Source organism: Citrus clementina, unplaced genomic scaffold, assembly GCF_000493195.1.
Source record: "Citrus clementina cultivar Clemenules unplaced genomic scaffold, Citrus_clementina_v1.0 scaffold_8, whole genome shotgun sequence".
Classification (NCBI taxonomy): domain Eukaryota; kingdom Viridiplantae; phylum Streptophyta; class Magnoliopsida; order Sapindales; family Rutaceae; genus Citrus; species Citrus x clementina.
In genome coordinates this window covers 3,630,936-3,643,867 of record NW_006262022.1, presented here as the reverse complement: position 1 = coordinate 3,643,867, position 12,932 = coordinate 3,630,936, and the positions used below count along the sequence as shown (strand labels likewise).

Here is a 12,932-nt window from a genome sequence, read left to right as displayed (position 1 = left end):
TTGAGAGTCCTTGAGCTAAAAACGATTGTAACCACCTGCCACTGTCCTAATTCCATAAATACCCTCACACAATATCCCCCCCCAAATTTCGCGGCCACCTCAACTGAGGCTTTTCCCTGTAGCCCGGGAAATATACCGAAAGCGGAAACACGAAAATGGTGTCGGACTCGGACCTTGTGACCCGGCTTCGAGACATCCTCCGAAACTCGGACCTGGACACGGCCACCGCCGGCAGTGTACGGAGGCTACTAGAGGAAGATTTTAGGGTGGACTTATCGGACCGAAAGGCTTTTGTCAGTGAACAAATTGACATATTTTTACAAACCCTAGAGAAAGAACGAGAAGAAATTGAGGATGATGGAAACGACGCCGTTGAAGCAAATGCAGATGATAAGGAGGAGGAAGAAGAAGAAGAAGAAGAAGAAGAAGAAGAAGAAGAAGAAGAAGAAGAGGAAGAAAGTGAAAGAAAAAGAGAAAAGTAAGTTTTTTTTAGCTTTTTTTTTCTTTTTTTTCTTTCTGTTTGTTATTTTTACTTTATTTATGAAAAACTAAAAAAAAAGAAGATCTTTTTATCTTTTCTGCGTCTTTGTTAGATATGATGGAAGCTTTTATTACTTTATTACTGACAAATGAAAAATAAAGCAGCTGATAGTCGAAAATAAAAATAAATAAAATTAGTTATAAAAGAGATGGGTGAGCCAATTTGTACATGTGGGCGTTACTCTATTTAATTTGTCCATTAGGTCAATCAAAGTTGGTAGAGAAGTCAAGAGGAGAGGAGGTGGTGGCTTTAACAAAATATGTAGTCTTTCTACACAACTTCAAAAAGTTGTTGGAGCCCCTGAATTGGCAAGAACCGAGGTACATCCAATATATTTGTTATTTTGTGCTGATTACAGATAAAAGTTCGAATTGGAAAATTTAACTTCTGTTTGGCTCCAGGTTGTGAAGAAATTGTGGGTATATATCAAAGAAAATAAATTGCAGGATCCAACTAATAAGCGAAAAATATTATGTGACGAGTCATTGCAAGCTCTCTTTGGTGTCAACTCTATTGATATGTTCAAAATGAATAGGGCCCTGTCAAAGCACATTTGGCCTCTCGGTGCAGAAGATGGTACTTTCTTTGAACTTGACTTGACATTTGTGGTTAATGTTACATATGGAGTGTAGAGGGAATAATTGGAAAGAAATGGATACCAATGTTCTTTTCATAATAAATTCATTTGTATTTTTTAATTTTTCTTTTTTTAATTTGGCGTAACAGATTAAAGATTTGTTCATATAAAACATCTTTTAGCAAGAATAAAAATATCGCGTAATAAAGATTAAATATGATTTAGCCTTGCCAAAAGATAGAACTTTGTTTAGTTAAACATTTTTATTTTACAAAATGAAATGCAATTGGTGTTGAGATTCTGTTGGCAACTATTTGCACTTGGCAGAAGAAAAGTGGTTGCATGTCAGTGACTAGACTACACTATTGCTTTTCTCAAGTAATCAAAGAATTAGTTTGTTATTATTTAGCATGTGGTTCTTAGTATGATTTTCCTTGTTGGGTTGTTTCTCAAATTTTTAGAGATGCAGTATAATACTCATTTTTGGTATGATCTTATCAAATTTTCCAGTATTTTGATTACCGTAGCATGTTTAGATTTTTCTGCAATCACGGCTACTTCGACTTCCTCAAAACAAACTGGATCACGTTGTACTTTGGCTTTATTTCATTAGCGGTATTTACCTTTAGAGTATCATCGTAAATTTGTATGGTTCAGTTATTTGGTTGAAATAATAGTGCCGACTTATGGATGAAAAATCAGAAAATGTAAAGCAGAAGATAGGAGTTGAAGATTTCAAGAATTTGGAGGAAGAAGAAGAAAAGGAACAGGAACAGGAACATGAAGAGGAAGAGGAAGAAGAGGAAACGAGTATTGAACAGCAAAGCAAGGAAAATAGGTGAGTTCTTCTTGCCGCCTTGTGTTTGTGTTGATTCTTTTATATTTTTTTCTTAGTTCTGTCTTTCTTCTTTTTTTCTCCAATAATTTCACATCTGATAGAACATATACTTGAAGAACATTCAAGGCCTTATATCCGGAACTTTTAATTATAGTAGTATTATGCTTGCAAATTTATATTAACTCAAATTTTTGGTCTAACATCTGCATTCTTTTTTTCCCTTCAGGAATCACTACTGTAATGACAATTTATCATCTGAATTTGAGAGGATTTCAATAAATTTATGATAACTACTCATTGTTAGCTGTCTCTAAAAATTATATTGGCTTTTTTATCCTCTTATGTTGATAATGGTGTTTATGAGGCATTTTCTGTTGGATTGGTTTTCACTAATTAGATTTCAGCTCTTAAATTAAATAATGCTCAAGGATACCTGTGGAAATTAAGTTTTCTTTGATGCCATGACAAAATTCAAAGGTTAAAAGGTGGAATGGGGTTGAGTACATCTGAGCATAAGCCCTGCGAGGGGAAGGAATACGTTGCAAACTTCATTTATATGTATTTTTTGGCTTCCAATCTGAAATTGATAGCATTTTGGGATATCGCGTACAAATGCACCTATTTTTCACCTATTCAACTTTTAGAATAACAAAGATTTCTGTTTGAAGTACTTATTTGGTTACTCCTTTTTGTTGGTTATTTTGTTTCTCATATGGATATGGGTTAAGTTCTGCAGAATCACATCTCAGTTTCCTTGCTTTTTATTGTTGGAGTTGCTGATTTTTGCAATTCTTTTTGATTTATCACAGTCTGTTAGTTATATCAGAGGATATTGGAATGCATTCGTATATTAGCATTGGAAATCAAATTTATATATATAATGGAGAATCTCCCGTATCGGATGTTACTACAGTCCATGACTCATTTGTCTATAAACTAAACTAAACCAACTTTTCGACTAGATCAACTAAGGCGGATAAAGATGTCAAGAAAAGGAGAGGTGGCTTTACCAAACTGTGTAGTCTTTCTCCGGATCTTCAGACATTTGTCGGCGTATCTGAATTGGCCAGAACAGAGGTCTGTAATAGGATTTCAACCAAAAAATAAATAAATAAATAAAATCTCCCCTTTTTTTGGGTCTACTTTTTGATGATGAATATCTTTGAACCATAATTTCAAAGCGTATTCTTTTATTCTCTGTTGTCTTTTTGTTCTTTTGGTGGTAGGTTGTCAAGAAACTCTGGGCCTATATCCGAGAGAAGAATTTGCAAGATCCAAAGAATAGGCAAAATATAATATGTGATGAGGCCTTACAGGTTCTTTTCCGTGTTAATTCTATCAACATGTTTCAAATGAATAAAGCCCTGACCGGACACATATGGCCATTGGATGAGGCAGATGGTATTTTCTTAATCAACCTTCTTCTTTCTTTAAAGGTTATGAGTATTAATTCTAGATATTTAACTTGGTCATCTCCATCCAAATATCTTAATATTCATATTTTTCATTCATCTTTGGCTTTTTAATCAAGTGTCTGCACATGCCATGCACAAATTTGCTTACATTGGTCTTATTGTGCTTGTGTAATTTTTAATAAATATGGCTTTGTTTAGTTGCACCAAGGTAGTGTGTGGAATTTTTCTTGTGCTAGAAAGTTTTCATAAAAATAGATCATAAACTTACCATTTAAGTTGTCTTCTGTTTCAAATTAAGGCCTAATCCATATTTTTCACTTCCAGCCAAATCTAAAGAAACGGAAAAGCAGTGCGAGCAGGTGGAAGAAGGTGAGATTGGTTACTTATATCCTGCCAGCTGCACATTGTTTTTCATGACTGGTACTTTAGCAATCTACCTACCCGAGACAGTGGAGAATAAAGTAGGGTGCTTCTATGATGATGATTTTGTTTACAGACCTTTGTGATTTGTAGTCTGATGATGCAACATCTTGCTTCAAACATAGGAGTTACTTAGATTAAAAATTGGGGAAAAGCTGATTGTATGGGAAATGCTTCAGGAAGGTTTCTCTAGTTAGCCAAAAGAGGTTAATTTCATGAGCATGCTTTCATACTTGACTTGTAGCTAATTTAAAGACCAGATTTCATTTTTATCAAGTATTTCTAGTACCAATGCAATTTTATGAGAGGTTCTATCTCAGTTTAGGATATGCAATAAACTCCTCATTGTTCAGGTACAGATGAGCCGAAACATAAAGCTAAACGACAGAAGAAAGAAGTTTGATTTGATGACAGGTTAGGCTATAAACATGCTCAATTGAGTTGATTTTTATTTTAGTTCAGCAAGAAAACCTTAAGCTGCAAAAGATTTGGTCTTTCCTTAATTGCTTCATTAAACTGAATATCAAATATTTATATTGCTGTGCTACTGCTAATCATTCAACTTTGCCTCAAGAATGTCCAATTTATCTATTGCATTTTACTTTGGGTTCACTGCATAAATTTGCAATTTTTCAAGTTTTGTGACATAATTTCTCTGTTAAGCTTTATGGTTTCTTCAGTTGATCATCATTTTAGATTCTTTTTCAGTTCTGGCACTTCAATATCCTTTTCATCTTTCTTGGTGTTTTCTTCTTGATATTGAAGTATCTGTCTGATCCGAGAGTGATGATAAGCTAAAAGGATTTTCAAGGTTGACTCCTTCAATGGCTTCTCAGTCTCAAAGCTTCTGCTTATTGCATCGAGATGGAAGAGTAAGTTGTTTATAAGCGTATATCGTGAGCCCATTAGAAATGGGCAGTTTTGCTAAAGTTAGTTATCTCTTTTTAGTTCCTCTTTTTGTATGCTTGGAACAGAACAATTGGAAACAAACAATCGTAGAGTTAGTTTAGTTCTAGCCACGAACTTGGCCACTGCCACATATTTCTTTCTTGTTCTTGTTTGCATGATTTGTATATGGAGACACGAGGCATTTAAAAGTGGAATGATAAGCTGTGCCAATCTGGGAAGCTTGTTCTGCCAATTGCCATCCCATGCGGTTTTGCAGAGATCACAAGGTTGATAATGCTTTCATCTTTCATCCTTTGTATGACATGCAACAACAATTGTGGGGAATTTATGATGCAATTTGTGCACTCCAATTGGTGGGCTTTAACTATTCGTCTGAACTTGGGATAACCCGCAACATCAAAGTGGTCCAACAATATTCTCCCTACTATGCCGAAAATGCTTGTGTATAATTGACAAAATGTTTCCATGATATAAAGATTTGTGTAATTCATTATCCTTCTTGTGCCATTTACTTTATTTAACTTTATTGCTAATCAATGCGTGAAATCTACTTTAGTAATCAATGCATGAAGTCATGAACTACTATGTCTTACTATTGGAAATCGAAAGAATATGAAATTTTCTAAGCTGGAGATTCTAATGCTTGACATGTGAGAACCAATCAATTTCTCTGAAACAACTGCCATTGGGGGTGGAGCTCTTTGGAATGAGTCGAATGACTTTGTATCTGAGTTGAGCTTTTCTTTTTCTTCCATTTCCGTTTTCAACTCCGTAGACCTTAAGATGATATGTTTGAAATAGGGAACCCTTATTGGATGTTCTAATCCCCTTTGACCTGCTGCAATATGGAAATCCAAGCATGTATGGTGTATCCATTCAACTCATGGTTTGAACCCACGAAAATACAAAGCATCCTTTTACACATTAAATGCGATCTTCGAAGTTGTGTTATTTATTTGACATTAATTTGAGTTTCGTGTGAGAGAGAGAATGTGGACATATCGAAAATAGAAGAGAGACAAGTGCGAGTAGCAATGGTGGTGCTGGCAATAGCAGTAGCTAGGTATGTCAAGCACATCAGTAAGCAAGCTCGTGGGCAATATTGTCTAGGCCTTATCGTCATAATGGAGGGTCGGAAAAAGAGTGGACCATCCACCATTTTTATGGCTTTAAGAAACTTTGCAATGCTTGTGCACAACTTCATGTGACTGTGACTCTGTGAGGGCGCGCACACACACCCCCAATTCCTGTCCGTATAAAGTTTCATCAAACGTGCTCTAACTTGGAATCTAATTCAATTATCTTGCATACAAGGAAAGCCTTCTCTTTTTGGTTCAAGAATATCATCTCCTCTAAAATTTGCATATTCTATTTAAATGACGTTTCATTCATATATTTATTAGAGCCTCGGCTTTCATATGACAGAGTTCGTATATCTAAAATTAATTTGGATGAGATCTAATTCTATTCGAGGGAGAGAAACTATTATTCCGCTATCAAATTATCCAATAGTTATATGGTAAAACATTTGAAAGTAGATTCGACCCATATTATAAGTAGATTTGTGAAGGTAAATGCAAAAAAAAAAAAATTATAAATTTGAAGATATGGGAATGAGAATTATAAAATTTTGAGAAGTTGGAAGGGGTGGAAATGGTGTGAAAGAGAGCATAATATTAATGGGGGATGAGTGGAAGGGTGAGAACAATAGTTGTCAAAGGAGAAAGCTTTACCTCTTTTCTCATTTTATTGGAGTATTTGGTGGGCAAGTGTGGAAATGTGATTGGAATAAAAGTGGTGTGGGTTGAATGAAAAATACGAAGCTACCCCCAATTAAAAAAATAATAAAAAATAAAAATGAAAAAATCGTACCCGTGAAAAATTGTCCAAGACAAGAAAATATTAAGAGAATAATGTGGGACCCACGCGCCCAAAAAATAAAACCCGAAAAAAATGGAATTGTGTAAAAGCACCGCCGTTCCCCTTCATATGCGGCGAACCGTATTCCTCTGAACCATCATTTGCCAACTGCCACGTGGTTGCTCTCGGGACTGCCCACACCGCACGTACACCTTTTGTCTTCTTTTTTTTTTTTTTTTTTTGCTCTCTCTCCCCTTTAATTAATAAAATAATAGCTTTATTTTATTTACTTTTTTTTTTTAATCCATTTTGACGTTTTACCGCTTCACGCTGTAGCCCACCATTTTGGGATTAAATTACTAAAAAAGTATCGTTGTAGTAATTTAAAATTAATTTTTTTTTCCTCCCTCAAGATTCGAATTTCAATAACGAGTTTGAACACTCTTTGGGTAGAATATAATAAATAAATAAATAAATAAAATAAGGGATTATTATACACATTAAATAAGCCATCTCAAGTTGTCAAGTCGTTTTTTTTTTAATTTGTTTTAATAAATACAGATAATCATAAATGATGCACGAATCTTGCATTGAAGTCAACATTTATAATTCAGTCTCATTTTCGTTTACCGATGAAAAAGTCTCTACCGAGAAAGATAAGCATGCCATGTCATTATACGCTCACAGAATACTACGTACGTGTAAAATACGTAAGTAAATGTACACCCAACAGCCCGAATTGAAGATGCATGGTAGACCCATTGCACATATATTTTCATCTTATTGATCATTATGTTTATTATTGGTTATTATTATTTTATCGGAGGTATTAAAATTTATACTTTTTTTTCATTTAATTAATTTTTATGTTTTCTCTCGTCTCTCTTTTTTTTTTAAAAAAAAAAAAAATCCTAACATAGGTTAGGTGTAAAGTAAATCGTTTTCAATCTTGATGCTTGAATAAGATTCAATTTGAAAACATATTATATAAACTTACAAAAGACCCTAATCAACTAAGGTACCTTCTGTTACATCTTTCTTCTCTAAATTGAAATTCAAAACAGAAATTTAAAAAATAAAAATGAAAAGAAAAAGGAGTAAAATGTGAAAAAGAAGATTTGGGGAAAAAAAAAATGATGATGTTTGGGATAGGAAAAGAGGGAAGGGTAAGTGGGATTCTTGTTAAGGGCACAAGCTTAGCACTAACAATAATGCCACACAACAACTCATAAAAAGCAGACAAAGACACCCCCAAAACCCTAAATGACAAAAACATCCTCACAAGAGATCAAAAACTTATCAAGCCCATCATTTAACAAGATTCCATGGTCACAAGCAATTTTTGCCCCAAGAAGAAATCAGAAAACGGAAATACAAAATTATTAATGGGACAAAAAGATACCTTCATGAAAAGACTAGGGGCTCACATAAATGCCATGAACATGAGCTTGTCATCACGTGAAAGATGCTCTTTTGAGGAGATAAGAATAAGAATTGTGTTGGAATTTTGTACAATTTTTATTTGTTTAATTTACACGTCTTCTTCTTCTTCTTCTTCTTGTCCTCTTCAAAGACCTTGAATATAAGGTATCTTTTAATTTATGTGTGTTCGTTTTCTTTTCTCTTTGGATTCAATGTGTAGTTGGTTTGTACCTTTCTTGAAAGTGAAAGGGCGTGGCGCAATGCGTATGGGCGGATGAATGAATCAATGAATCTTGTGGAAATTTGAAGCAGACTGTCATGTGCTGCAATTGAGAAAAAGTTGCTTTCTTTATTACTGGTGGGCATAAGTATATGTCCACTATTGCCAAAGATTTTTTTGGCTGCTGCTGCTGCTGCTTTTTTTTTTTTTCTTTCTTTCATTTTTTTAAACTAACCTTTGGTGTCTTATGCTAAAAATGGCGAACAAAAATGTCTATTTTCTGTTGCATCTTATAGTTGCAGTAGAAAAGAGGACCAAATAGAAGCAGCTAAGATTCTTTTATGGGTTCTTTCCATTTTCAAGAAGGTTTAGTAAAATTGAGTAAACATGCATATATTACTGATTTACTTCCCTCATTTTTTATAATTGCTTCTCACTTTTTTTAAAAAAAATTGTTAAAAGGGTTAGCTTTAATTACTCTTGTGTCTTGCAATGACAAGGAGAAAAACAATCAAAATACATATTTTTATTAGCTTCATATTTATTAAGAACCTAAATTGAGATGAAATGATCAAAAGATTGAGATCCCATTAAGTGTAAAATTCCTATGATTTCAAATCCACATACGGATCCTTCACAATCCACATAAAATACATAAATTGAATCATTGTAGTCTTGTTGTGGTTGTTTTAATGGAAATAATGTTTTTTTTTTCTCATTTTGCTGCAAAATTAAAACAATTACTAGGTCTTGCATGCTCATACCATATCTAGAATCAACGATTATAATAACACATAATGCTTGGGAGATGAAAATGATTGAGCATTACCATCGCATGCAACTCTTCTCATCAATTGCCTCTATTGAAGTATATAACATTATAACCCATTCTTTACGTTACTATTAGTGCTCTCACTTGAAAAAAAAAAAAAAAACATTACATCACTATTTGGATAGACTTCAAATAGTTTTGCAAGTTAGTCAATTGTTTAAGTCACATAATAATTAAGAGCAATCACAAATTAAAACAACATGATAGAAATTATAAAATATGTGAGAAACAAAAAATTTAAATCTTGAAAAAATATTTAAACCAAAAAATTGCAAGTGTAAACATCAAATTGATACGCGTGGTTCCAAAAATATTTACAAAAGAGTTGAACATAGTTTTTTTTATAATCCAACCCTAAATTAGAAAAAAAAATTCCAACATTATAGTGTAATGTCAAATTACAAGTACGCTTCATTTGGTATAATTTTTTAAATAGATCTTATTCGAGTAAAACCTTTGTTAGTAAAGTTTTTACAAGCAGAGATTTTACTAAAAAAAAAATTAGTTTTTTGGTTGTCAATGAGAATTTTTATTAAGAATTATAAAATTCCTTTAGTATGCAAGTTTTTAAAAAATTATGTTATGAAATGAATGAAATAAAATTGTCAAATAAGTAAAGAATATTTTAGATATTTTAATATTTTGAAAAAAATCTTACAATCTCTACTCTAAAATGCCTAAAAATTTAAACTTTTGGTAGCAGAAGTAAAATTTCTCATTTAATCTTCAAAAGTTTTATTAAAAAAAAAGCCAAAGTACAATAAAAAAAAAACTTTAAAAAGAGCTTATGGAATTAAACAAACAATTACGACTATTAGATAAGTTATATCAAATAAGAGTTAAAATTTCAAGTATTCATACAAATAGTTGCACAAAAGAAAAATCTTTATAGAATCTTGATTCGATGGGGTCTATAATCTAAAAATTATACGCTTTGGTAAGCTATAACATAAAATATATAAAAACAAGATGTTAAAATAGTAATAATGCATAAAATTGATAAAATTTCAATTCAATTATATATATATATATAGTTCCACCCCTAACTTTATTGGTATTGCCTTGATATATGTTGTAATATTATTCTAAATGGTATTAGTAAGTTTGAAGACAAAGTTGGATGGTTGTAGATATTAGATACCAAGTCTTGGATTCCAAGAGAGTATCCCACAATTTTAAACAGGGGAGAATAAAAGAAGAGAAGATGCTTTGCTTTTGTCCATCTAATACCACCAATTGGTTGGCACTCACTTGGTCAATCCTCAAGCTTCCCACCTAAACTTTCTCTCTCCCATGAGTAAATTCCACATTTCCCCTTTTTTTTTCTTCCCTCCCTTTTTCTTGAATTGACCAAATTGGCAACTTGTTCTCTTGCATAAATAAATAAATTTGAACGACGCCCATCAATCATCATCATTATCACATCTTATATATATCTATATATGAGAATGATCTGGCTGGCTGTGGCTGGCTTCAATTCCTTCATTTCCTTGCTATCATTACTTTCAATGGAAGCAGGATTAAGAGAATCTAATTCCCTTTGACACATTTCTAGAGAAAGAATATTAATAAAAATTCTTCACATTTACATTAGGAATGCCAAGCCATTCTTTCTTTTCTTTGGGGGTCACCTAAACTGCCCTTCTTCCTACTATTATTCCTTTATACTGACATTTTACTATGTCAATAATATCATAATTGTTTTCTTTTTCATGACCTTACATTTATTAATACTATTTTATCTATGCTTCAAATCACTTGCAATATCAATAAATAAATAAAAAATGATTTTCCTACGTTTCACATAAACAATGACGGAATTATGTAAAGTGTGATTACACTTGTTGTTGGGCACTTAAAACTTTTTCTAAATGATAATAGCATTAGCTTCTACATCTTTTATAAAGAATTAGTTATTGTCTATAATAAAATATATCACGGATTAAAAATTCTGATTCCACCACTATATCTGAATCAAACAATAAAATTCAAGTTTACAACATTATTACATTATATGATGAAAAAAAATTTTAATTATTGGATCATAAACTTGAAATATAGATGATGTCTAAGAGTGAAAATTTTGATGACCAAGAGGGAGGAGGGAATAGGGTTTGAAAGGAAGATGGCAGCTACCAATCAATCAACTTGGGTATAGTTTTGATTTTGAAGAGAAAGCCGTATCTACATTTAATTTTTATTAGGGCCGAAATGACTCCACTTGCATAAACATTGCTATTCCACTTATCCCTGAAAAAGACTTCATAAATCACATTCATTCAATCTTTACACTATTTTCGATTTTTTTGATGGGTTGATTATTCCTTTGAAAAAAAAAAAAAAACTTAAAATGAAAGGGTATTTTGGGAAATTTTGTGGAATAAAAATAAAATTCTAGATTCTCTCAAATCTCAATAGACAAAGAGCAAAGGAGATGCGGGAAATTGGGTGGATCCAATCCAACCTACACCTCTGAGATAAAATTATTAATAGAATTTTTTTATTATTATTTTAATATCGTTTTCTTAAATAATTTATTTTATTTTTTATTAAAAGAATTAGCGATCAAATTTGATGAATGGAAAGAGAGATTCTTACTTCTATGGAAGAGAAGACGGAATCTAATGGCTGTAAAAGCTTGTCCTTTATTTGCTTGGGAGAAAAAAAAAAAAAAAAGGCATCTTCTCTCATCTGTCTTTCCTTTTTATTTTTGTTTTTATTTATTCTTAAAATAAATAAATAAATAATAAAAACTTTGTTGACAAATCTTTCCAACTGAAATCTCAGGCAATATCAAAAAGTGGGACCCTGACATCTTGAAGATTCCTTATCTCTAAGTTAACCATTTTTGTTTGTTTGATGTTGATCCAATCCACACGCTTTTCAGGTGTGTGTGCTTCAAAATATCCAATCACTGCCAGTAATCTGTCAGTTTTAGGAATTCTCACCATTACAATTTTCCCTTTTTTCAAAAAAGAAAAAAAAGAAAAAAAAGGAAAGAGATTATGTATTTATTTATTTTTTAACGGAATAAATTATTTACACCCTCACCCTGTAAAAATCATTAAAATTTGTGATGCCAATTACAATTTTTTTTTAAAAAATAATTATTATTGTAGTAAGCTTTTAGTATGGCACAGGTTTAAATACAACTTTAAATAATTTTACTTGTGGCACTGTTAAATTTTTTATATTTATTTTATTTTTATTGGTCCTCAAGGTCTAAGCCAGTGAATTTTGAGTAATTTTTTTAATCCATCCTTACTCGAATTTTGAGGAGAGAAGGATTAAAAAATTAATTTAGATTTTGTCCACATTCTTACATAAATAATAATAATGATATCACAAAAGTTCATTGTGCATGCTAAAATTTGATTCAAGGGTCTAGTGATAACATTAGGTATATATCTTCTTCAACTTTACTTTGAAATCAAGTGTAACAAGATTTTTTATGGTTATTAGCCAATTAAATTGAAAAACATCTTATTAAATGTTAATAAGAAATCTTCTAAAATGAATTTGAACGTGTTGGATTTTTTTATCTTCACACTTATTTATACTTTGTGGAGAACTTGTCACAATCATTGGCCTCGAATTCAGAGGGATAAGTAAGGTATTCTGATTTCCAAGTTAGTGTTTAATTAAGATTAAAGAAATAAAAAATATGGAGAATATGAGTTTCTCTCTCTAAGCATAAACAATGCTTTTAGAGGTCAAAAATCCCTTTCTCTTAGATATGGGTCTCTATTTATAGATGACGAGTAATGTGAATTTAATGTTTTACTTTGAATCCTCAACCTAATGACATGTGTCACCTATCAATTCTGTACTCGTGGAAGTAAATTTGGTCATAGAATATTATTTCACACGTGTGAATTTTCCTGTCATTGTAAATTTT

The 12,932-nt window shown here is 32.0% G+C and overlaps 1 protein-coding gene across 1 annotated transcript; it reads left to right on the top strand.

Moving 5' to 3' along the window:
• Positions 1 to 5: 5 nt before the first annotated feature.
• On the top strand, positions 6 to 4,894 carry LOC18035581 (protein TRI1). The gene is made up of 9 exons (XM_024179522.1): positions 6 to 478; positions 744 to 861; positions 943 to 1,117; positions 1,821 to 1,956; positions 2,919 to 3,033; positions 3,183 to 3,357; positions 3,696 to 3,740; positions 4,145 to 4,205; positions 4,557 to 4,894. The coding sequence occupies exons 1-8, from the start codon at positions 156 to 158 to the stop codon at positions 4,192 to 4,194; spliced, it is 1,137 nt and encodes a 378-aa protein (XP_024035290.1). The 5' UTR covers positions 6 to 155; the 3' UTR covers positions 4,195 to 4,205; positions 4,557 to 4,894.
• Positions 4,895 to 12,932: the final 8,038 nt, after the last annotated feature.